At 34.9% G+C, this 22,035-nt stretch overlaps 2 protein-coding genes and 1 pseudogene across 2 annotated transcripts; 2 read left to right on the top strand and 1 right to left on the bottom strand.

The window, feature by feature from the left end:
• The first annotated feature begins 1,142 nt into the window (after nucleotides 1-1,142).
• LOC110414705 (putative glutathione S-transferase parA) lies at nucleotides 1,143-2,159 on the top strand. Its single transcript, XM_021426072.1, has 2 exons — nucleotides 1,143-1,517; nucleotides 1,754-2,159. Exons 1-2 carry the CDS (start codon nucleotides 1,203-1,205, stop codon nucleotides 2,093-2,095), a joined length of 657 nt encoding a protein of 218 aa, XP_021281747.1. The 5' UTR covers nucleotides 1,143-1,202; the 3' UTR covers nucleotides 2,096-2,159.
• Nucleotides 2,160-5,250: 3,091 nt separating this feature from the next.
• LOC110414843 (uncharacterized) lies at nucleotides 5,251-6,169 on the top strand (annotated as a pseudogene).
• Nucleotides 6,170-7,787: 1,618 nt separating this feature from the next.
• On the bottom strand, nucleotides 7,788-20,539 carry EMB2765 (P-loop containing nucleoside triphosphate hydrolases superfamily protein). The gene is given in 14 exon segments (XM_089783311.1): nucleotides 7,788-8,712; nucleotides 9,253-9,603; nucleotides 9,898-10,576; nucleotides 10,578-10,624; nucleotides 13,597-13,860; nucleotides 13,959-15,017; nucleotides 15,678-15,788; nucleotides 15,938-16,172; nucleotides 16,413-16,570; nucleotides 16,691-16,843; nucleotides 16,922-17,008; nucleotides 19,065-19,127; nucleotides 19,387-19,476; nucleotides 19,919-20,539. Coding segments are annotated over 14 exon segments (4,005 nt in total). The 5' UTR covers nucleotides 20,339-20,539; the 3' UTR covers nucleotides 7,788-8,424.
• Between the last annotated feature and the right edge of the window lie 1,496 nt (nucleotides 20,540-22,035).

Below are 22,035 nucleotides of genomic sequence, written 5' to 3'. Positions count from 1 at the left end.
AGGTCAAGGCCATCTCAGCATGATCAATGTCAAATTATTAATTTCAATGAAAAATTTTAAATGGTGTAAATAATTGGATTGATATTGACATATTAAAATAATATAAAAATTCAAATCTTAAAAATTATTGTGCAAAAATTAAATTTAAAATTTTTTTACAAAGTACATGAGTCTAAATACATAATTTATTCTTGATATTATGATTTTTTAACCTTATACAAAGCCTAAAATATTTGATTAGGCTTTACAAGTTGAATTTAAGTTGAGCAAAAATTAGAGTTTGAGTTCCATAAAAAAATTAATTTTTATTTACGTTAAATCTTAATACGTAACACAATATTTTTATCTTTTTATTTATTATCTATAAAACACAAAAAAAAAATGCATTCTTAAGAAAATGTATGTTTAAATTCCCATACCTTTTACCAACAAATTCAATGGGTTAAAGTGAAGAATATATACACCAAGGCCTAGGGGGTGACGAAGGATGAGTGGCCCTAAAAAATTAGCATTAAATATAAATAGTAATATAAAGATGATATGATATAAGTTGGAAGAAAAGTAGCAAATAAGTATTTATTAGTGTTGATGTATTCAGGTATTTGATTTATTAGATTATCTCCTTATTTAAAGATTAAGATGTGAATCTTTATTTTCTAAATTAAAAAAAAATATTTATTAGTATTGGTGATCCCTTGAAAACCCTTCTGTACATACACTTGGTATTGATTCTCAAGGTGATGGATCCGTGTAAAACTAGCTCTCTATCTCCTCTGTATGTATTTAATTATGCCCCTCTTTTTTTATCTTAATTAAGAACATTGCTACCCAAGGAAGCTACGAATTGGGTTTGCCATTTTTCATGTCGATTCCTTGGAACTTCTCTCTGTTGGTTAATTTATGGCATAAGAAATGACACATTGGAAACCTCAGTGTGAAATGGGTTTGATACCATTTTGATTAGCTTTTTGCAATTGACCACTCTCACTCTATTTTTTTTTTCGAAAAGTAACTCTGACTCTTCTGCATGTTTTGAACCAAATCCAAGCTTGAAGAACATAGGTAAGCAATGACATATAGTTGCTATCAACAACTATAAATAGCTAATCCTCATTCACTAAAGTACTAAATAACCTTAATCACTCTATTTAAACTAGAAAGAAGCTTTCGTATTTCTTTCACTCCAAACACAACATACTGAAATGGAAGGTGGAGTTGTTCTACTTGATTTTTGGCCAAGCTCTTTTACCATGAGAGTAAAAATTGCCTTGGCCGAGAAGGGGATAAAATATGAGTGCAAGCATGAAGACTTGTTTAACAAGAGTCCTCTACTTCTAGAAATGAACCCAGTTCACAAAAAAATCCCTGTCTTGATCCATAATGGAAAACCCATTTCTGAGTCTCTCATCATAGTCCAATACATTGATGAAGTTTGGAATCACAAATCGCCTTTGCTTCCTTCTGATCCTTATCAGCGATCACAGGCCTTGTTTTGGGGAGACTATCTTGATAAGAAGGTCAGTGTTATATATTTTCTCTTTAATCTTTATATTTATATTAGATATAATCCATATCATACACAGACACACGTTCAGTGACATGAATCATATCAAAATTTTTTTTAATTGGAAGAATGGGATTCAAAATTTAATTTAAAGACGAATCGATCATGTATTAATTAATAAATTAAATGTTTGAGTGCACATCAAATTTTTTACATATATGGTTATTGTTTGTGCTGCAAATGCTGCAGATGTACAGCTGTGGAAAGAGAATATGGGTGGGAAAAGAAGACCAAGAGGAAGCAAAGGAAGAGTTAATGAAAATCTTGAAGACCATGGAAGGAGAGCTTGGAGACAAGCTCTATTTTGGAGGAGACAGCATTGGGTATGTGGACGTTGCACTTGTACCCTTCACCAGCTGGTTTTACACTTTCGAGACATGTGGAAATTTCAGCATAGAGGCAGATTGCCCCAAGCTTATTGCATGGGCCAAAAGGTGCAAAGAAAGTGAGAGCGTGTGTAAGGCACTCCCTGATCCTCTCGAGATTTATGGTTTTATGTTGCAGCTCAAGAAGAGACTTGGGTTAAATTAGGAAAAGTTACCTTGCTACGTTACAAGAATAAAGCATATCATGTTCTGTTTCTGTAGCTCTAGAGTCCAGATTATAGTCTTCCTTGTGTGCACTTGTCTCACACGTTCTTATGTTACTTCCAGTAAATGAAATAAAGAAAGTCTTTTTCTATTATTTCAGATATCATGATAATCACGAGAGTAAATAGAAATGTTTTTGATTATGTTGCTTAATATCATTTCAAATCTTTTCACTTGAAAACTCAAAGGATAAAACGTATTCATCTCCAACTTAATTTTGTTGTTTGGATTGAGTAATTCCAAGTAAAAAAAAATTCACTTCATTTTGAGTTTGAATTTTTAAATTTGAGTTATTTTTATTTGATTATGTTAAGTTCAAGTAATTTTGGATTCAAGTCAAGCGTTCAAATCATTTGAACTTAAGTCATTTCAAATTTAAGTTATTGGGTTTTAAAATCAAATGTTGTTGAATTTAATTAAATCATTCAAATCGTGTTAAATTTTATCAATCTTAATTAAGTTACATAATAATGGTCATGTTTTCAATAATTTATGATATCCTCAAATTTTTTGAAGACCTACCTTTCTTGATGTGTTCATTGATCCCTTTCTTTCATCTATTTGAAGACCTACCTTTTAATAATCTAAACATGCTCTTCTTCCTCCTTATTTTCTGTCTTAGCTTACCAATTTCTTTTCCTGAGCTGCTTGTTGTCTTTTACCTTTTGTGAGTACTTGTCAGTCGATTGTTTCCCTCTGCCATTTTTTCTTAAGTTTCCATATTCCTTTTCTTTCTTTACTCTTTTTCCTCCTCGTCGTTTTCCGATAATTTCCAAAGCCGTTGCAAACCTTCCCTTTCCACTATGTTTTTTCCCTCTTCAAAGGTTCCTTTAGTGAACAAATCTTCAATGCTCGTGTCCTCTACCTATGCGTCTTTCCTTTTACCACTCCTTTTCTTTAATATCCTTTCTCCTTTTACTATTTTCTTTTCTCACAAACCACCTTTTTCTAGGAGTTGGCTTCTCACTCAATTTCTTGCATTAATTCCCAATCATTAAATTCCTCTCCATGACTTAAGCTTTGACTTGATCTTTTAGAGACATATCCCATTAAGAAAAGCAACCTTCTTCGGTTCAATAGGGTATTTTTACTTGGCCTCTATTTTTCTAGTTGAAATTAGCCCAACCTGAAGTTTTTAAAGCCTTTGAATCCACTTGTTTTGTCTATACTCACCCTTCCCTTTTTAAGTCAAGCTTTTTATCACCTAGCCTTTCACTTCCCCACACTATTAGACCTTTCTTTTAGATTTTTCTTTCCCATAACTACTAGCTTTTACTTTGCTCTCTAAGCTCAAGCTATCACCTTCTTTATCTCTTGATAAGATCCTTTATGTCACACTCACTTACACTCCTTACTTTTCAAATTGTTGCCATATTTTCCTTTCTTCCTTACACCATTCCTTATACCTTGAACATCTTTTTCTATCAAAACTTTTTATCCTTTTGTCCCTTGTCAATGCTTTTTCTTGTCACTATTGACTTACATATCTTGTTGCCTAACTGTGAACCTTTCCCTACCTCAATCATACTATGTCAACTACTTGCCCCTCTTTATTTCGAATTCCCCTAATTTCTCTAATACTATGGTTTTGCTTTCTTTATCTTGAAGCCTTTTTTTTTAAATTGTTTTATCTGTGTTTTTTTCGCCTCTCTTTCTTACTGCCACCACCTTTTTTACCTTTCTACTGCCTTGATGCTTCCCTAACAATTTCAATACCTATTGGATCACCTTCTTATCATTTGAATAATATTTTATAGACCTACTCAATTTTTCCCCTACCACCTTGACAAATATAGGAAAAAACTTACCCTCAGCTTCCAATATTGTTCTGTTGAGAATCAATAATCTACTCCTAACTTTCACCAGCATGTGTGCCTTATTGAATCATTCTCTTCTATATGTACTCCTATCAACCCCCATAAATGTTCCTTAACTCTCAGCAATCACCTTGAACATTTGAACGCGTCAAATATGGATTGTCATTCTATATACTCTGACCCACACCCATACTTCTTTGTCAATGCTTGCATCCAAATAAGGTCTAACTATTACAAACCACCTCTAAAGGAGCTCGATATGGTTATCCATCGCCATAATCATCTTTTTTGCTCCTTAAAATTTATCAAGGATGTTAGCTCTTCCATCGTTGTGTATTTCAACTGAGCAATCGTTGAGTTAGCAACTCTCAAAACAAGGGCATTTCCTTCAGCAGCAATGATCTCCCACAAGTCATAGGCTCTCAAATAAGCTTCATCTTAATTCTCCACATTTGATAATTTTAATCAGAAAAATCGAAGGAGCAATAACAGTTATATTCAAAGAAGCCCTTTGAAATAAAGAGTTTAAAAGCTTATCAAACCGAAAATCAATACTAAAAAAAACCCTTTTTCATAATCCCACAAGATTTAGAAAACGCTTTGATACCATTTTAACTTTAAGAACAATAAATCTTGAAAAAACAACAATAGTGAGTAAAGCCAAAGAAAAAGAAGAAGAAGGAGACCTCATAGCCAAATTAAAACTGAAAAATGTCTCATTCATATCCCCACGATACAATAAACTAACCGAAAATCAATACTAAAAAAAACCCTTTTTCATAGTCCCACAAGATTTAGAAAACGCTTTGATACCATTTTAACTTTAAGAACAATAAATCTTGAAAAAACAACAATAGTGAGTAAAGCCAAAGAAAAAGAAGAAGAAGGAGACCTCATAGCCAAATTAAAACTGGAAAATGTCTCATTCATATCCCCACGATACAATAAACTACTAGTTTTAAAATGCCATAGCAAAATGGTTTTAAAGTGAAAACCATAGAATCAGTCTGATGCATTACCTAAAAACAAGGAAATAGGCTATGTGGCCATTACATCTACTGAAGCTAATGTCATGGGGTCATTACCCTCTCTCCCATAAACGCGTTTATAGGGGTGTGTAGTACACCCGCTTATAAAGAGCCCAAGACCTCCCGTTCCTATCTGATGTGGGATAGAGGCACCCTTTGTGACACTTTTTCCCACCCGATTCCGACAACGTCCTCGCTGCCGTCGACCACCCTGCCTACCTCGATCCGTTGAAGCGCTTGGCGTGAGTCAGATGAGGTCCAGTTTGCTCTGATACCACTTGTCTACCTCGATCCGTTGAAGCGCTTGGCGTGAGTCAGATGAGGTCCGTTGCTCTGATACCACTTGTCATGGAGTCATTATCATCTCTTCCATAAACGCGCTTATAGAGGTGTGCAGTACACCACTTATAAGGAGCCCAAGATTTCCTGTTTTATTTGATGTGGGGTAGAGGCACCCTTTGTGACACTAACAGCTAAAGGAAAATAACAAGGAACAAGAAAATAAAATAAAATAAGAACATGTGCATAGCACGTTCATCATATAAGTAAATAGAGCATGTGACAATCACATGATTGTTACTTTACCAATCGCTTTAATAAAGCTTTGCACCCTACTGCAAATCAAGCTTTCACGTCTAACATCACTTACAGCACTCTGATACAAGGCACGTCGACTAGGGAGGCTTTCTACTGCAAAAGAACTTTTCAAGAAGATGTGTGCTTCTGGACAAGTTCCAGATCTGATGAGCTATTCAATTTTACTTCATGGCTTATGCAAACATGGTAAAATCATAGAGGCATTGACATTGTTTCAAGCAATGCAGAACACTGAGTTGGAACTGGATATTGTTTATTATAATATCCTAATTGATGGCCTGTGCAAAGTTGGGCATATTAAACTTGCAATGGAATTATTTCATGGACTCCCTGCGAAAGGTTTAAAACCTGATGTTTACACATATACTCTAATGATCAGTGGACGTTGTTAAGAGGGATTGCCAAATGAAGCATACCAGTTGCTTAGGATCATGGAAGATAATGATTGTTTACCTGATAGCTGTTGTTATCAGCTATACCGCAAAGGCAATACAACTTCTTAAGGAAATAGTCGGTGAGGACCTTTTTGCAGATGCGTGCACTGCTAAATTATCTCGTCTTGTGAGGAAGTAGATCAACCATGTTCTGAAATCTTTCAACAAGATTGTGTAAACATTCAAGTTTTTGGAAACCACGAAGAGTGTTCATGTCTATTTTCACGTCATGTAATGGCCTTTTAGCATTAAAGATTAAAGAAATATTATACACCACGTTTCACATTTTCGCCAGTAATCTTTTTGAGAAATTCTCCATACGTGTGTATGTGTCCATTTCCTTTTTGCAGGTTCTACCTATCTTCCGTTACTGCTTGATTTGGCCTTGCCACGTAATTCCTTAACATCCCAGACGATATGCTTAGTGCACAAGATCTCAAATGCAGTCATAGACTCTTTCAACTGCTTACCATTCCTGCTAATTCTGGCACCCTTTGTCATGGCTAATCATCTTAGCCGACTAATTACATATTCTTCCAGTTTCATTTTCACTTATTACCCTTTCAATATTCATTCCATGTGGCTGGACATGAAGCAAGTTGGTGTTTACATGTGTTCTTGCTTAAGGATATGCCACAACATGTAATCCAATATACATGCGTGCATGCATACGTGTCTGTTTTTGCATCATCTCTTTTAGTTCCTCCTCAAGTCTAGTGCCCGGTCATTCCTAATACCTGCTTTTGGATCATTAAAAATGTATTTTAAAGAGTCAATCATGCTAGAAAGCTTTTGTTGAGTTAGTTAGACAATAAGCCTATATTTTGGGTTAGTGATTACAATGAGCACAGATTGCTTTAGTAGTAATCATGATGCAGATTATAAGCAGTACACTTGATGCTCAAGAGAGGTATTGACCTAAATTTAATAAAGAAATCATCATAAAATACTAGAATGCATTGCAGCTTAAAGTTAATAACAATAATCCGAAACTTTTAGTTTATTTTTCATTGATCCCTCCTTACATTGCTATGATCCTTTATAAAGAAAATTTATGCTACAAGTGCTATGTAAATTGATAAGTGAAGCTTTCTTTTAGTTGATTGATAATTGTTTGATAATCTTTGACATTGCAATCTGTAGATTTATTAGCCTTTCTTGCCAATTTTACTGCTTACTTTATGTTGTCCTTGGAAAAACATCCAACTTTCTCATAATAATAAGAGGATATACATCAAGAGCACACTAGTTTAAACCGGAAAATTTGGATGCTATTTCCTATCAGATTGCAAATACTGGTTGAAAGATTTCACTTTTCCCATTGGATGTTATCTTGCTAGTTTCTTGTTACTTTTGCTCACCTTCCTGTTAGAGGCACCATGAGGCTTGTTGCTCAAATTTTAGTGTTCAAAATCTCTTTGCAACTTGGCTGTACCATGTGCTGGATGAATTGCCTAGAATGTTTGGAGAAGTGGATACCCCTACAAAGGTTTAGTTGGAAAATGATGCAAGAAATCAATGTGGTGAATGTGGGCTTAATGCAGGGAATCGTCCCTGTTTTTATCTAAACATATAGAAGATTTCAGTTCAATGTTTAAAGATGTTGTCGTGCCATTTCTATCTTGTCATTTGCAGTTAGATGTTTGAAACTGGAAGGACATTGCATTGATCTATGTCTGTATACTGTAGAGTTAAAAATTTGATTGGAAACCCATTAACAAAGACAAACCCAAGTACACTACAAAGACAACCCAATATAAACCCAGTTGACTTGCCATGGAGGTATGATAAAATGGGTCTGGTTAAGGTGTATACTAGTTAAAATTTCAGTCAAAGCACTCAGAGGGCAATGAGAATCAATAGTCTCTGTTATCTCTGATGACTACACTAAATTAAGTTAAGCAAATAAGGTCATCACTACAATACAATACACAAAAGCTTCACTATGGCCTGTTACCCTACACCAAACTCTCATCATTTTCGTTTACTAGGAGGGAAACAATTAGACAAATATTAAGCACCAAAATCTGGTCTTTTATCCCTTTTTTCTCCCACATGATGCAATTGAAACTTAGTGAATCTTCGAAATGTCCCTTTCATCACTTTCATGTCCCTTTGTCACTCCTTCGTCAGCTAGAAGCTTTAAGCCGCATGAATAGAAGGATCCAAAACACTTTACCTTTCAACATGTCACCCCAAGGTCCGGAAAGCAAGAAGGTTATAGCTCTAACACCTCCATATGAACAGCAGCTATGAAGATCTATAGTTAAGCCACATCTGGAGGAAAGCAGCAGTTCTCTATAATTAAGGTAAAAGCACTGTCTTCTCCGATGCTTGTTGGCTACCTGTGCAACTCAAGGAAGGAGGACTGAAGTGCATCAATTTCTTTCTTAACTAGGGCACCCTGTTTTCATCATTTGCACAAACTTCAGCATCTTTTTCTGCATTTGACAGGTTCTCTGGAGGTAGCACCCCATCTGGACCATTTGCAAGACCATCCACATCTTTAGCTTCCTCTCCATTGTTTTCATGTACATTGTCATCAATTCTACCATTTTCAGCCACTGATGTATCAATGTCCATGGCCTGGTTTGAGGATATTGAATTGTGCTCACTATTTTGCTCCTCTGATGTTCCCATGTATTGTCCAGAATAAGGCAAGTACTGATACATGGCACGTGCCTGAAGAATAAAAATAAATAAAATGTACCAAACTTTAATGAAATATGAGCATTAGCCTACTAACAGGAGGTATGGTTTTCCTGATAAAAATGCTTAAAATAGAGCTCTAATCACTCACATCATTCCTAACACAGTCAGAGATGAGTTAACTTAAAGATAGACTACAACTTTCTCCACAAAAGGAAACACAAAAAGACATGTCCTCTTATATGGTTGTGGAAAGAGTAAAATCAATGTTTCCAATAGATTACGCTAAGAACAAAAACCATTAGGTTATTTGACTCATGAAAAGTAGGTAGAACAAAAAAAGGAGAAAATTGTATAGATAAATCAACAACTCTCTAATCAATGATTACATGATGAGAGTTGTTACTATTACTAATGGATTAAACCATATCGAGAGATGATTCACTAGACTATAAATTAAAGTTCCAATGTCACTTTGATAAAATGTGATTGCACTAAAAAGATCATTGAAAACATGAATAACCACCTAAGAAAAGAACAAAAATGATATATCAACAAACAAAAGTGGAATACCTGTTGTAATTGATTTATTTTCTCATAAACTATGTTCGCCATCTCCTCAACACCACCAACAAGATATGGATGCCCAATGTCTTCAACATGTCGTTCAGTAAATGACGTGCTCTCATTCAAATTTAGAGCAAGATGATCAGGTCTCTGAAGCAGCAGGTGGAAAGTAGGCTGGAGTTCATAACACTGTTCAAACAGAGAGCGTCGACAAAACACATACAGGCCAAGGCGAGCACGTGACATGGCAACCACCAATCTTCGAACATCACGGAGGTGACCGACAAAGCGAGTACGAACAAGAGAAAGCAAAATAAAATCATTTTGCTGGCCTTGAAACTTATCGACTGTAGTAACCTATAAATCCATTAATGAGAACAACATATGAAATTTTCAAAAAAAAAAAAAGAACAACATATGAAAATAGCCTCAGCATATAAAAATAAATATTTCAACAAGGGCATTTATATGGCTGAAAAAAAATCCATGAAGGCAACCTCTTGAAATATAGCGTCCAATCTACTAAGAAAAACCATTTATCAATACCAACCATAACTTCACTATTTCACAGTGCAATGATTTACCCGTAACCCACACCACCCATGATATCTAAGCAAACATTAACGACAGGTAAAATCTGAAGTAACTAACCTTACTGGGTGGACCAATGAAATCATATGGAAGACACCTTCTGTTGATAACATCACGAATCAGAAGCTTCTGACCATTGTAAGTTGTCAAGATGGAAATTTTATTTGCAGGGTAGCCAAGTAATCGCATGTATATATAGACACTGACAACATATTCAGCCTCCCCTTCATTTTGATAAAACCAAGGAGAGGGGGCAGTCTCACCTCTCCCATGGTAATCAGGCACATCCACTAGTTGGTAATCATAGGAAAATCCAGCATTTGCTCTATGGAAGATAGCTTCCTCTTTCACATAAGGAAGGTCCCCCAAATCCCGATACCTCCAGTTGTAAAGTTGGGCTATACTTGGCCTGGCTCTACCCTGAGCATTAAGCTCAATGTAAGGAATACCCAGCCGAACAAACCTTGTAAACAAACTCTGATCCATGTGGCTGTACTTTTGGAAAGCCATATTTTTCACAACAGGGGGCAGCTGGTGATGTCACCAATCATATGCACGTTTAAGCCGAGCATACCATCTTCCTGCCTTGGAGCAACTATGTGGATAAAGTTTCAATCTCCAGTATCTGGGCACTTCTTCCATCAACAGTTGTCATACTTGAAACCAAGTTAAGGAAATCCTCTTCTTTAGGGCTGCATGCGTACATGTCATCGCCACAATCTTTGCTGCTTGGTCATCAGGTTTTTGCTCGATCAGCTGTTGATTTGAGCAATTCAAATGCCCTGCACTCTCAATCTTGGAACATAGTCTTTAGATGACGAAAGCACCCTTGGCTGCGATATCTTTCTCAAATGATTGGCCAGTAAGAGAGCCTGAAGTGTTGGAGAAAAACTTCCTTGATATATGGAAAGCGGCTCTTGAACTGGGCGAAGAGGTGACTATTGTTGTGTATCCAATTTCCATTACCTCCGCAACGATGAGTCTAGTCATAAGGGGAGATCTCTCTCTCTCAGTGGTGAATACATCAATGATTGAGACCAACGGCACTAATTATATCCGTGCAGTTTACACAATGGAATATAGTCCTCACTATCTTCAGGTAAGTGTAGGCAATACTTAGCATAGCCATCTCTCTTTCCTCTCACTTTTTGCTTTTCTAGGCCGTCTAACAGAGGTCGAGTTGCGACGACGACCGCGTGCCTACTGATTTTCCTAGTATCCTGTTGCTTAGTCTCTTTGCTTCACCCTCTGCACCCAAGACGAAGAAATTTGAGGTGACGTGCAGACGACATCCTCTTTACGGCAAAAACCTAAAAGGGTAAACTCACTATCATAAAAGATCTCTGCAACAATGTTTTACTTCGTAAGTGAAATAATTCATATGCTATGCCATCACAGGTTATATTTAGCTATGAGAATAGCACATATCATCCATGATAGCAAGTGATATTTTAGTTCCTTAGAAGAATCTTATGATGCGGATTTCTCCCATGGTATCACTGTCTCTTAAAAATAAAGTCCTATGTTAGCATAAAAGCCTGATTTGAATGAGTAATTATTTATGTTCTACTGAGAGGATCAATTCGTAGATAAGAGAGACATTCAATCATTTGCATCCGCCCGTATTCGGTTCTTACCCGTTCACTAGGTAGACCACAACCAAAGTTAATCCGCAGTGTAATACATACCTGATATGATCGCTCCTAAGTCTGCAAAAACAGTGCGAAAATTAGGAAGTGATGTTTCACCTCAGGGAAATTCTCTACGAAAATTATGGATACTCTTTAGATCTCAAGAGTTAACTGGTCAGGAAATCACATCAAGATCTCTAGAAAAAATATCACACTTCTAGGCATGATATTTCTCAATAACCGTATTCATGAAAAGTCCAAAACATGCAGGCATTTATAACTCTTTTCTAAAAAATCGTCTTTCCTAAAAAGAGAAAAAAAAAAAAAAGAGGCCAACAGGAACCAAAAAAGAAAGAAATAATGATTTGAAAACAGTAAAGCATCATTATGAAAGCTGTCAATTACCACAGTCTCTCATAAAACACACGTTTAAGTATTGACACAATTGTCCAGGCATAACCAAATTGAACCAACTCCTCCATTTTACTGATAAGTGGAAACTCTTCTTGATAAAATGAGAGAAAAGAAAAGCAAGGTGAATGAAAGTAATACAAGCAAAAGGGAATTGTCAACTTTTCTCAAGCTGAAGAGTTCCATTCCGATACCCTAACCACTTATTAAAGCTACCATATTAAGTAGTTTGCATCAACAAAGCAGTAGTCATCATCCACTGAAATGAGAAACAATAAATTGGGATCTCTTCTATTAAGCTTTCTTCAAGGAAGAACTATTATATTTCAACTCTTTTCAAAATGAAGGTACAAGACAAGAAAAGACAGAAAGAACATTATAATTCTTCGACACTACCTGCCGACGACTAAGTTGCTATTACAACCTCATTTTTTAAGGTGAAGTAACAATACAGAGCAGGAGGCTCCCATATTGGGGTAAAATAACAATCACACTAAACAAAGTCCTTAATTTGAAAGCACATTGTTAAGTGGCACAGGAAACAACTATTCAGGTTGAAGCTAAAACCAAATTAACAAGAAAAACTTTTACATTAACATGAACCAGGAATGCAAAGATAGAAGTTGACAGATTCGAAATATGCAATTTAATGTGAAAGAGTGATATACCAAATCCTAGAAAAGGAATTGTTGCAACACGAATGCAAAGAAGTCTAACTTCTCATCTTATATCATTTCTCATCCCTCTTATATGTTAGAAAATAGAAACCATTCCAAATTATAGTTTTAAAAGAGATAAGCCTATATTACCAACTCCTCCGTGTCTAGTTCCAGCTAAATACTACAATCAATTATGGGTATGTTCATTTTGAGATGCAAGGTAACTTTGGGGCATCTCATCCCAACATGCTAGATTTCTATGAAGCAGATACCTACACTATCTTTGATATCTAATGTCTTGTTAGCATATAGGATCCCTAGTAAATTTGTTAGCATATAGGATCCCTAGTAAATTTGTCAGTAATTTTTCTTAGACACAACCTAACCTCCTCTATACTAACAGGAAACCTTGGAAGCCCATCTTCTCTCAGTGGTTTACCAATTGAATAAAGCAAATAGGAATGCCAAAGATAAAAGATTACTGGAAATGTAAGATTCCAGTAACAGAAACTGCAGGGATTAAAGTAACTTTCTGCTGTCATGCAGGTGTCCAAGAAACATTCTCCTATCAAACAAAGTAAAGGTATCAAACAATCATTCCATTAGATTACTAGTAATCCTCTAACATCTCTCAAAGCAAACAGAATACACATATGCTAGCAAAAGCATAATGAAGTGTCATTCATAAGGTCTCTTCAGGAACAACTTAGATACAAGTGAGTGAAAAACTCAAAACATATGAAAAGAGTTGCACACTATTAAAAGACCATAAATTGTCTAATTAGCGGAATCATACACCTCCCTGCCCCAATTATTTATCTTAGAAAACAAACGAAATAAAAAAATGCACAGAATTCACTTAGTAAAGTAAAAAGGAAACAGGAAGTTAACAACATTATTAAAATTCCAAGATAAAAACTGAGAGACAAATAAGTCAGTAAAGTAAAAAGGACACATGAAGCTAACAACATTATTAAAATTCCAAGATAAAAACTGAAATAGAGACAAATAAGATATCAACAAAATTTCCATTAAATTCAAAAAGAGTTTCCTGATACCTGGGTAGGTGTAAATCTAACTGAGTTCTGTTTTGGTTGATCTTGAGGATAAGGACCTGGGTCCGGAGGGATGTATGCTTCAACAATTAGTTTTTCTTTCTCAACACAAGCGTGCACCATATTGGCATCATTCAGTGAACCAGTATCAGATCTTCCATTTCCTGACAGAGCATGAGTATCGCTTTTAAGCAACCGAGGAAGCTTGATACGAAAAGGTGGCCTTGGATCCAAATTTTCTCTACCATCTGAATCAACAAAGTAAACCTTGAAACAGAACAAGAAAAGAAGGTTTCAGCATTCTCCAGAACACATTAAACTGCAGCATTAGAAGTAAACATTGATCAGTAAAGAAAAAGTAAAACCTGATAATGTGGAAAACTATCTTTCAAATGGTCTGCACTAAGAAAAGTATCTTTGAAATCCACTGTTTCTAGAAGATCAGGCATGTTTGTCCACTGTGCAGCAGAAGGATGCCCATAGCCCAAAAATATTTTATGCAACCAATCAGGAACAATACAATATTCATTCATAAGATCTCTGATAGACTCTAAAATTGCTTTGAAGTTATTTTCCTTAGGTTTCCTCCTCATCAACACATTAAATGTCCCATAAACATCTTCAGCACCTTTTTCAGCAATGTCAGTCACATCCATGTGATATTGTGCAGTATCTAAAGCAATAGTCACAGTTCTTAGTTCACCTTTTGGTGGCTTCCACTCCTCACGTTTAGTTCTTCCACTAAAATCATTCATGAGAGTTCCCTCCTCATCACGGATCTCAATAATTTCACATCCCCGTACATATTGAAGGCCAAGCTTCTCTGGCACACTAGCTTTAGCATCTTCCTCTGCACTTAGAGGCTTAAATGAGGGGCTAATAGATAGCAAAAATAAAACATCATGCTCCTTAAGGGCATCCCATTCTGATCTTATTCGTGATCTATAACTAGAAATGCTGTAGGTAACCTCTGCAATTACGGAAGCTGGCTTGACTTCTCCGATATTTGGCTGCTTTACCTCAGTGATTTTGAACTCTTTTATTGGCACAGCCATTCTTGACCACCCACGAAAAGCAGTTTCTCCCTCATTATTGATGTAGGCAAGAAGGTGTGGAACAGCTTCTTGGATGTCCTCACGAATTTCATATGTAGATTCAAGACGGAAGAGATTGAAATTCCTTAGAAGATAATCATGGAGTGTTAAGAATTGTAGGTTAAGCTTTGGAAGAGCTAGACAACCTTCACCAGAGTAATTAATACTTGGCACAACACTTTCATCCCACATAATCTGCTCATTTGGGTAGAGAGGAAGAGCATTTATGGCTTCCTTTTGAGATTGCTGTTTCTCAAAAAAGGAGACCATCACCTCAATGAGAAAATCAACCCTATCTGACCAAGGATCACTCTTTGAGACCAGTTTGAGCTGAAAAGAAAAATGGTAAATCTGTTAATAAAGCAATGATCTCAGCACTCAGAAACTAAAATGGTAATATTGTTATAGTAACGGTAATCATTCACAGAAAGGTGAGCATGCAAGCATATCGCCGGCCAAACTAACAATCAAAAGAAAACAAGTTTTGGAGCTAACTGAATAAAGCAAAAAACATGGCAAAGCAAACATGAGGATTTAGAATAATCTTGTACTAATTAAGCAAGATAGTCAGGCATTGACCAACAGAATAACAAAATGCTGATTGATGTAGAAAAAGGAGGGAAAAAAAAGAGAGATAGATAATAGAAGTTAGAGGAAAAATCAGAAATAGAAGCAATGATGGAGAAACAGATGTACTAGGGGAGAAAACCAGAAAAAAATCAATAGAGTGAGAAAAATCTCAACACTCAAGATTTCAAAGTCTCAGAATCAATAGTTCATCATCCAAGACCTAATGAAACCTGAAATAACATAAAGTATTGACAAACTAAATCCTAACCCTAACAAAATAAAAAAGTAAGTTAAAAGAACTTAAATTACAACCCATAAACCATGACAACTGCCACACATTCGGAGCGAACATCTCAACATAACTTCATTCTTTGAAAATCCTGGTTTCACAAGAAACAAAAAACTTCACAACCTACGAACCTTACAGCAAACCAAGTCCTTTAATTCTTCAGAAGAAAGAACGGATAATTTTTTTGAGAGATCTGCACGCTTGTGTATTGCACCAATGTTGGCCAGTGCAAGTTCTTGCAACTACAATCACCATAGAAACAAAAGGAAAAAAGGTTTAGATATCACTTACAACATCAATACTTCATAGATCTGAAATCTATGAACTATAAAAGATAGGGCATTGTGCTAGTGAGAAGCATTTGTAGATAAACCAACTGCTTATGACAAACCTTAGGAATTTTCTTAAAAGCAAGCAGCTGCAAGGATTGAAGGCGATCATAATGAGATTGAAGCACCTCATCATCTGTCAACTGAGTGCCAACATGATCATTTATCTCAAAATTTTCATAGAACTGTAGCAAGTCCACAAGTTGTGCAAAGAGTTTCCCTTCGTTGCATCTATAAAGAGCACTTAAATGGCATTTGGCAACAACAGCTACATCAGCCACAAGAGGCCTCAGGTACCTGTACCTCAAAAAATACAATGAAACTGAGAAACGAAGATGATAATTAAAAGAAGGGTGAAAGAAAAGTAAGAAAGCAGATGAGAAAGGAGTTTCCCAAACAATAAGACTTCTGTTAAAAGTCAAACCTCCCCCCTTCATTTCCTAAAAGAGCAGGAAAAAAAAAACCAACAACAAGAACAGGGAAACAAATTTGTTAAAAACTAAAAGAATACAAGACCCTGTTGCAGGGCAAAGATACCTCCTTGTTGGCAGTTGACTCAATAGATCAATAAGAAATTCCATAAACCTCTCACAGTACAAGACAGAAGCATCATCAACTTGCTCGAAACTACTAGCATCAAGTTCGTCATCTTCATTAACAGAATGCTTCTTGGAAAACACCTTGTGATCAAGCACCTGAGTAACATTGAAAAATGGCAATTTACGTGCTGCAAAATCGTTGAACATCCCCAACCCAACCTCCCCAATTAAAAAAAAAAAAAAACAACAACAGCAACTAATTTTCCAGCAGAGTACCTCAAGAAACTCTTCTATCAGATTTCTCAAAAAGTTTACTTCCAATGAAGATAAGGGATCAAGATGTATGCCTTGCTTCTTAGCATCATCAGATTCTTTCTTTATCATTCTTTTCCATTTCTTGATCAAATCAGGATTAAGACAAAGTTCCATCTACAAATGAGAAAGGAAAATCAGATACCCACAGGGAAAAGAGGGATTTTAGATACAAGTTATCCAATAAACCCTTACCTGAAAACGACCATATGACAAACTGTGCCAGGATCGCAAACTTGCTAATCTAAGGACAGTTTCCCTTACAATTTCATCTTCCAAACTCTGTTACATTCAATAGTTACAACATCAGAAAACAGATAGGCGCTCCGGAAGATTGTTCTATGTCTACACATATACTTTTCAAGTATAGTTTCCCATCTTCAGCTCTAACATACTGTTTTGGGGCAGAGTACACAAATCGTTCTTCCATTCAACCAGTTTAAGGTTAGGAGCCATTGATTTTTTTTTTAATTTTCTGTAAACTTGTTCACAGAGGGGAATCAAGTTATTAATAAAAAGAAACTTAACTCATTTGATCCAAAAATGAAACAATTTTCCAATTTTCCAGTGATTTTAAGAAGGTAGTCCATTGTCCCCTAATCCCTGATTGCAGTTATGGCAAAAGAGGTATTAACTTTATCTTCTTTTTGAAAGGCAAAGGGGTACATAAGAATTTTGAGCTACAGAATGCGAGATAGCTGTCTACCATCCCATAAATCCCACCCACCCATTCCATGATTCAAACTAAGACCTCTGGCTGTAAGATAAGCGCTAGTGTGTCCCCTTAGGGACAAAAGAGATGTTATTTGTAAAATGATGCAAACTCATTCTGCCACCCACAACTTCTCACTTTATCTCTTCTAAACATCTGGCCCCTCTGTCTCCCCTTCTATCTCCCCCGAAGCCTTGCACCACCATCTTTTGGCAAAGAGTTCAGGCAATAATAATTTAGTGCTTGTTTGGCCTAGCTTTTTTTCAGCTTATCCACCTCTTAAAAGCCAAAGCCAGACCAGACAAAAATTTGAAAAAGCTCTTAAAAAATAAGTAGGTTTTTTATAAAGAACAAAATTTTGAAAAAAAAAGAGCTTTAAATAATAAGCTGTAAGATAAGACCTCTGGCTGTAAAATAATAGCTGTCTCCTCTTTTTCAAAAACACGCCTCTTTTTTAGGAAAATTTTTCTTTTTGTTTCAAAAATGTCCTCATCCATTAAAAATAATTCCAACATTATTTGTTTTCATTTTTATATGATTTATTATTAATTATAAATTTTATGTTATATAAAAATACTTTTTATAAATAAAAAACTAAAATTAACTTTTTTCCATTGTGAACAAAAGAATTTGTGATTAATAAAGAATTATTTATTAAATAACCTTTATGGTAATTTTAATCAAAATTAAAACTTATGTAAATTATTTTATCAAACAACTTATTTATAAAAAAGAACTTATAAAAATAAATTTACCAAACAGATTTAGCTTAATTTTAAAAGCTATTATTTTTCATAAGAGCTTCATAATAGCTTTTAAGCTAAAAAAAAGCCAGGCCAAACAGGTACTTATAGTCTTCTTTCTCTGAACAATATCTCCCTATCCCATTACTTCTTCCTTCTTTTTACCTCAGATTGGACATGCTATATTACCATGCACTGATAAATTTGGTGCCTGTTTGATGAATGGGTAGGTATAGGGTGCAGTTGGTGGTAGACAGGATGTTGCTCACCAGCAATTGCATGCCCCTGAAGTGACAATGCTTGAACATGAAGAAAAACAAAGGCAAATAGCAGAATCCCAGAACAAATGCCATATTCAAAAGCAACTATTCAACACATTTGTTGCCAATGCAGAGATATTAAATTTCTCCATTTCAATTTGCTCAATATTGAACACAATGGAAACTTTTACATGTGTTGTCTAGAAACATCCTCACTATTCCAACCAATGTGATTTTCAAGTCTACCTTTATCCTCTTATCCTCTCTACTTGCGTTAAACCGTTATCTTAAACACCTACATCCCCAGCCTTATGATGAATATAGCATAATACACTTTCACCACTTAAACAACCATGAAAGTAGATGAATGGAACATGTTATTTTCCTATGTTTATTAGTACTACTCATATCCTGGCTCATTGACATGAGCCTCTTGTGGGTAAACAATCAAGGCATCTAGATTCCATCCAGAAATGACTAGTCAAAGCATGCTAAAATTTATCAACCGAAAGACAAATTATCATCAATAGAATAACTGCTACTAAAGAGCAAATATTTGACAATACATGAATTTGTAATGTATAAATGCATTTACTAATAGTGTCCTCATGGCACTAAATTACCTGAAAAGCATTGATCATGAAAACTAGATAATTCGTTTTCTCTGCAATGGTTAAGTCTCTTCCCTGCATCCAAATCAGGTTATCAAAAATTCAACCTATGTGTCAATATTTTCTAAACAAAGAATACTGAAGTACTACATTTAGCGCTTTTGTTTGAAGAAATGAAACAAATATGACCACATCTACAAGATCATACATCAAATAGAATAGCTTGGGGAGTTCTTCTATACCATTAGATACTTTCTTAGAAAATTAATCAAATTTTAATTAGACATTTAACAAGCCCTCAATTGTACTAATTGAGAGAATCATCAATACAAACCTCCTTCAGGCGAAGGACCCTCTCAAGGAATCCTGTGAACACATCCTTCTGATCATAAAAGCATGACCAAGCAACCACGTTCTCTCGAAACTGCAATGTTCAAAGATAAATTGTCCGGAGTCACTCATTGAATTAATTCAAGCTTGCTATTTACTTCTTACTTTTCGCTTCCTAAAATGTTATTAAACACCAAAAACATGCAAAAGAAACTAAAATTATACTTGATTAAAAATGAGCAAAAGACTAAAATCCCACACCAACTTTAACATAACTATGTAAAAGTAATATCATGCATTTTGTTCTCAAAAACATTTATATTTCAATATTTTAGTTTATTTCTAACACCAACTCTAACATAACTACTTAACAGCATTACTCATTATTTGCTTCTACATCAAAACGTGTATTTTCATCTCTTGCTTGTAGAATAAAAAATCGAGAAGCAAAACCAACAACGAATCAGTAACTGCAACAGTTTAAATCTATGAACTCCAAATTATGTAAAACAAAATTAATTATAAAAAACACTTACCTTCTCATTGACCATCAATATCATTGACATAACATGCTCATACGACGCCGTCTCAGCATCAAAATTAGGCCACAAGTAATTTTCCAAATACTGACTGACTTCCAATATCATAACCCTTTGCAACGGTACTGTCTTCCTCTGCGACTTCCCCTCCGACTTCACAGTAAGCTCCGTGTCATAAATCTCCTTAACTAGCTGAGGATCGAAAGGCTTGTTAGGCTTCGAACCGCCACTCTTTAGCCAATTTGCCGTGGCTATCCTAGTCAGCTGGTCTCGCTGGATTTCAGATAAAGTAATAGAGCTGGGAAGGGATGAACCGGGGCCGGATTTTGAGTCCAGTTTGTCAGTGAACTCGACTGGGTACTCGGCCACATGGTGGCGCTTGAAGTCGTAAACGCCGGTTCCGTGGACCTTTGTCATTGGGTGAAGTTGGTGAGTTTTAGGGATAAGGTTAGGGTTTTGGTGATAATTTAAAATTGCTAATGAAAATGGAGAATGAAGTTACAAAAAGAAAAGGTTGATTGGACGAGGATGAATGGATTAGCCGTTGGCTTTGAGGCAATGCATGATTTGAATGAAGACTCGGAAGGTTTTTGATGCTGAAGGACTTTTGGGGGGGGGTTTTGCTGCCGCCGAAGAAGAGTGTGTCTTCTTTGCCTTTTATACTTGGGTTTAGAGTTTCGGCCCGTAAACATTCATCTGCTTTTTCAACATTGGAAAGGGCCTCTGGCCCAAATAGAGTAAAACTGAAAGAGCTAAGGCCATTTCAAGCCAGCAAGCATACCCTTTAGCCTTCTAAGGTTTAGTTCGGCCTGTTGCGGTTGAAAACAGTGTATTTGAAGTCAAGAAATTATCGCTTCAATGCTGATTTGAGATTTTTTAGCATTTGATATCGTGCATAGTGCTAAAAAAAATTAAATAAATTATTATTTTTTATTATATTTAATTAAATTTTTATATTTTTATTATATTTAATTAAATAAATTCTTGTAAGTAATTATCATTAATTAAAATACTATTTATCATTTTATATCCACGTAACACTAATATAACATTGATGCAGATAGTGAAAAATATTATATAGTCATTATCATGTCAAATTAATATGACATATTATCATCCATTATAACATATTAATATACCACATCAACATCAACAATTATATATTAGTGTGCCACATTAACATTACGTAATACAGAATGACAAATGACATTTGAATTAAATTAATCATTAATTATAATATCTTATTTGATTCAAAATAAAAGTATACGAGTTTTTTTTACTCAAAATAAAAATACAAAAACTTGATTAAAAATAATAAAAGTATAAAGATTTATTTAAATTTTTTAAATAATTTAAGAGCTTTTTAAATATTATACCTTGATATTATTGTGAAAAAGTGTGGTGGTGAGTTAAAATATACAAAAAGATATGATATTGAAAAATAAATGAATAATCATTGTGAGTTAAATTGTTGCTTAATTCAATTTTACCAAATAATTAAAATATAAAATTTAATAAAACGCATATTGCATCAAATTAGAAAATATATGAATCTCGCTGTATTTTCATTTTAAATTCCAATATGTCATTATAACAAAAAGATGGCAATTTTTATATGTTTGAAATAAAATTTAAATAAAAAATTATTAAATCGTCTAATAAAAACAATTGACGATGCATAAGCATTTGAATAAGCAAACAATATTATAAATCAAATAAAGAGCATTATTCATTATTTATTATTAAAATTTGCACATAACTATAGATAAAACGTGCCATAAGAAACGAAAATATAACATAACACCGTAACAAACACATGAACACACAATGATCTTTGGCACGCCATAAGTTATAATAGTAATGTTTTTAACATTACAAATGGTGGTGGTAACTTGAGCCATCTAAGGTGACGTTTGGTACATTACAATGCAATTTGATTACAGGTAATGTGATTGCAAGTAATGTGATTACAGGAAAAATAACATTACAGTGTTTGGCATGTAAGCAAAATAATGCTTAAAATACAGAGAAGATAACATTGCAGTGTTTGATTTATAAGCACTTTAGTGGGAATGTAATGTTAATTATCAAAATTACCCCTAATTATTAAAATA

The sequence above is a fragment of the Theobroma umbraticum genome, unplaced genomic scaffold (assembly GCF_002168275.2).
Source record: "Theobroma umbraticum cultivar Fairchild unplaced genomic scaffold, ASM216827v3 scaffold_147.0, whole genome shotgun sequence".
NCBI classification, from domain to species: domain Eukaryota; kingdom Viridiplantae; phylum Streptophyta; class Magnoliopsida; order Malvales; family Malvaceae; genus Theobroma; species Theobroma umbraticum.
This window is presented reverse-complemented; position numbering and strand designations above follow the sequence as displayed.

Coding starts and splice junctions, on each gene's coding strand:
- LOC110414705 (XM_021426072.1), top strand. CDS start 1,203: ATGGAAGGTGGAGTTGTTCTACTTGATTTTTGGCCAAGCTCTTTTACC. Junction 1,518..1,753: donor GAGACTATCTTGATAAGAAG/GTCAGTGTTATA, acceptor CAAATGCTGCAG/ATGTACAGCTGTGGAAAGAG.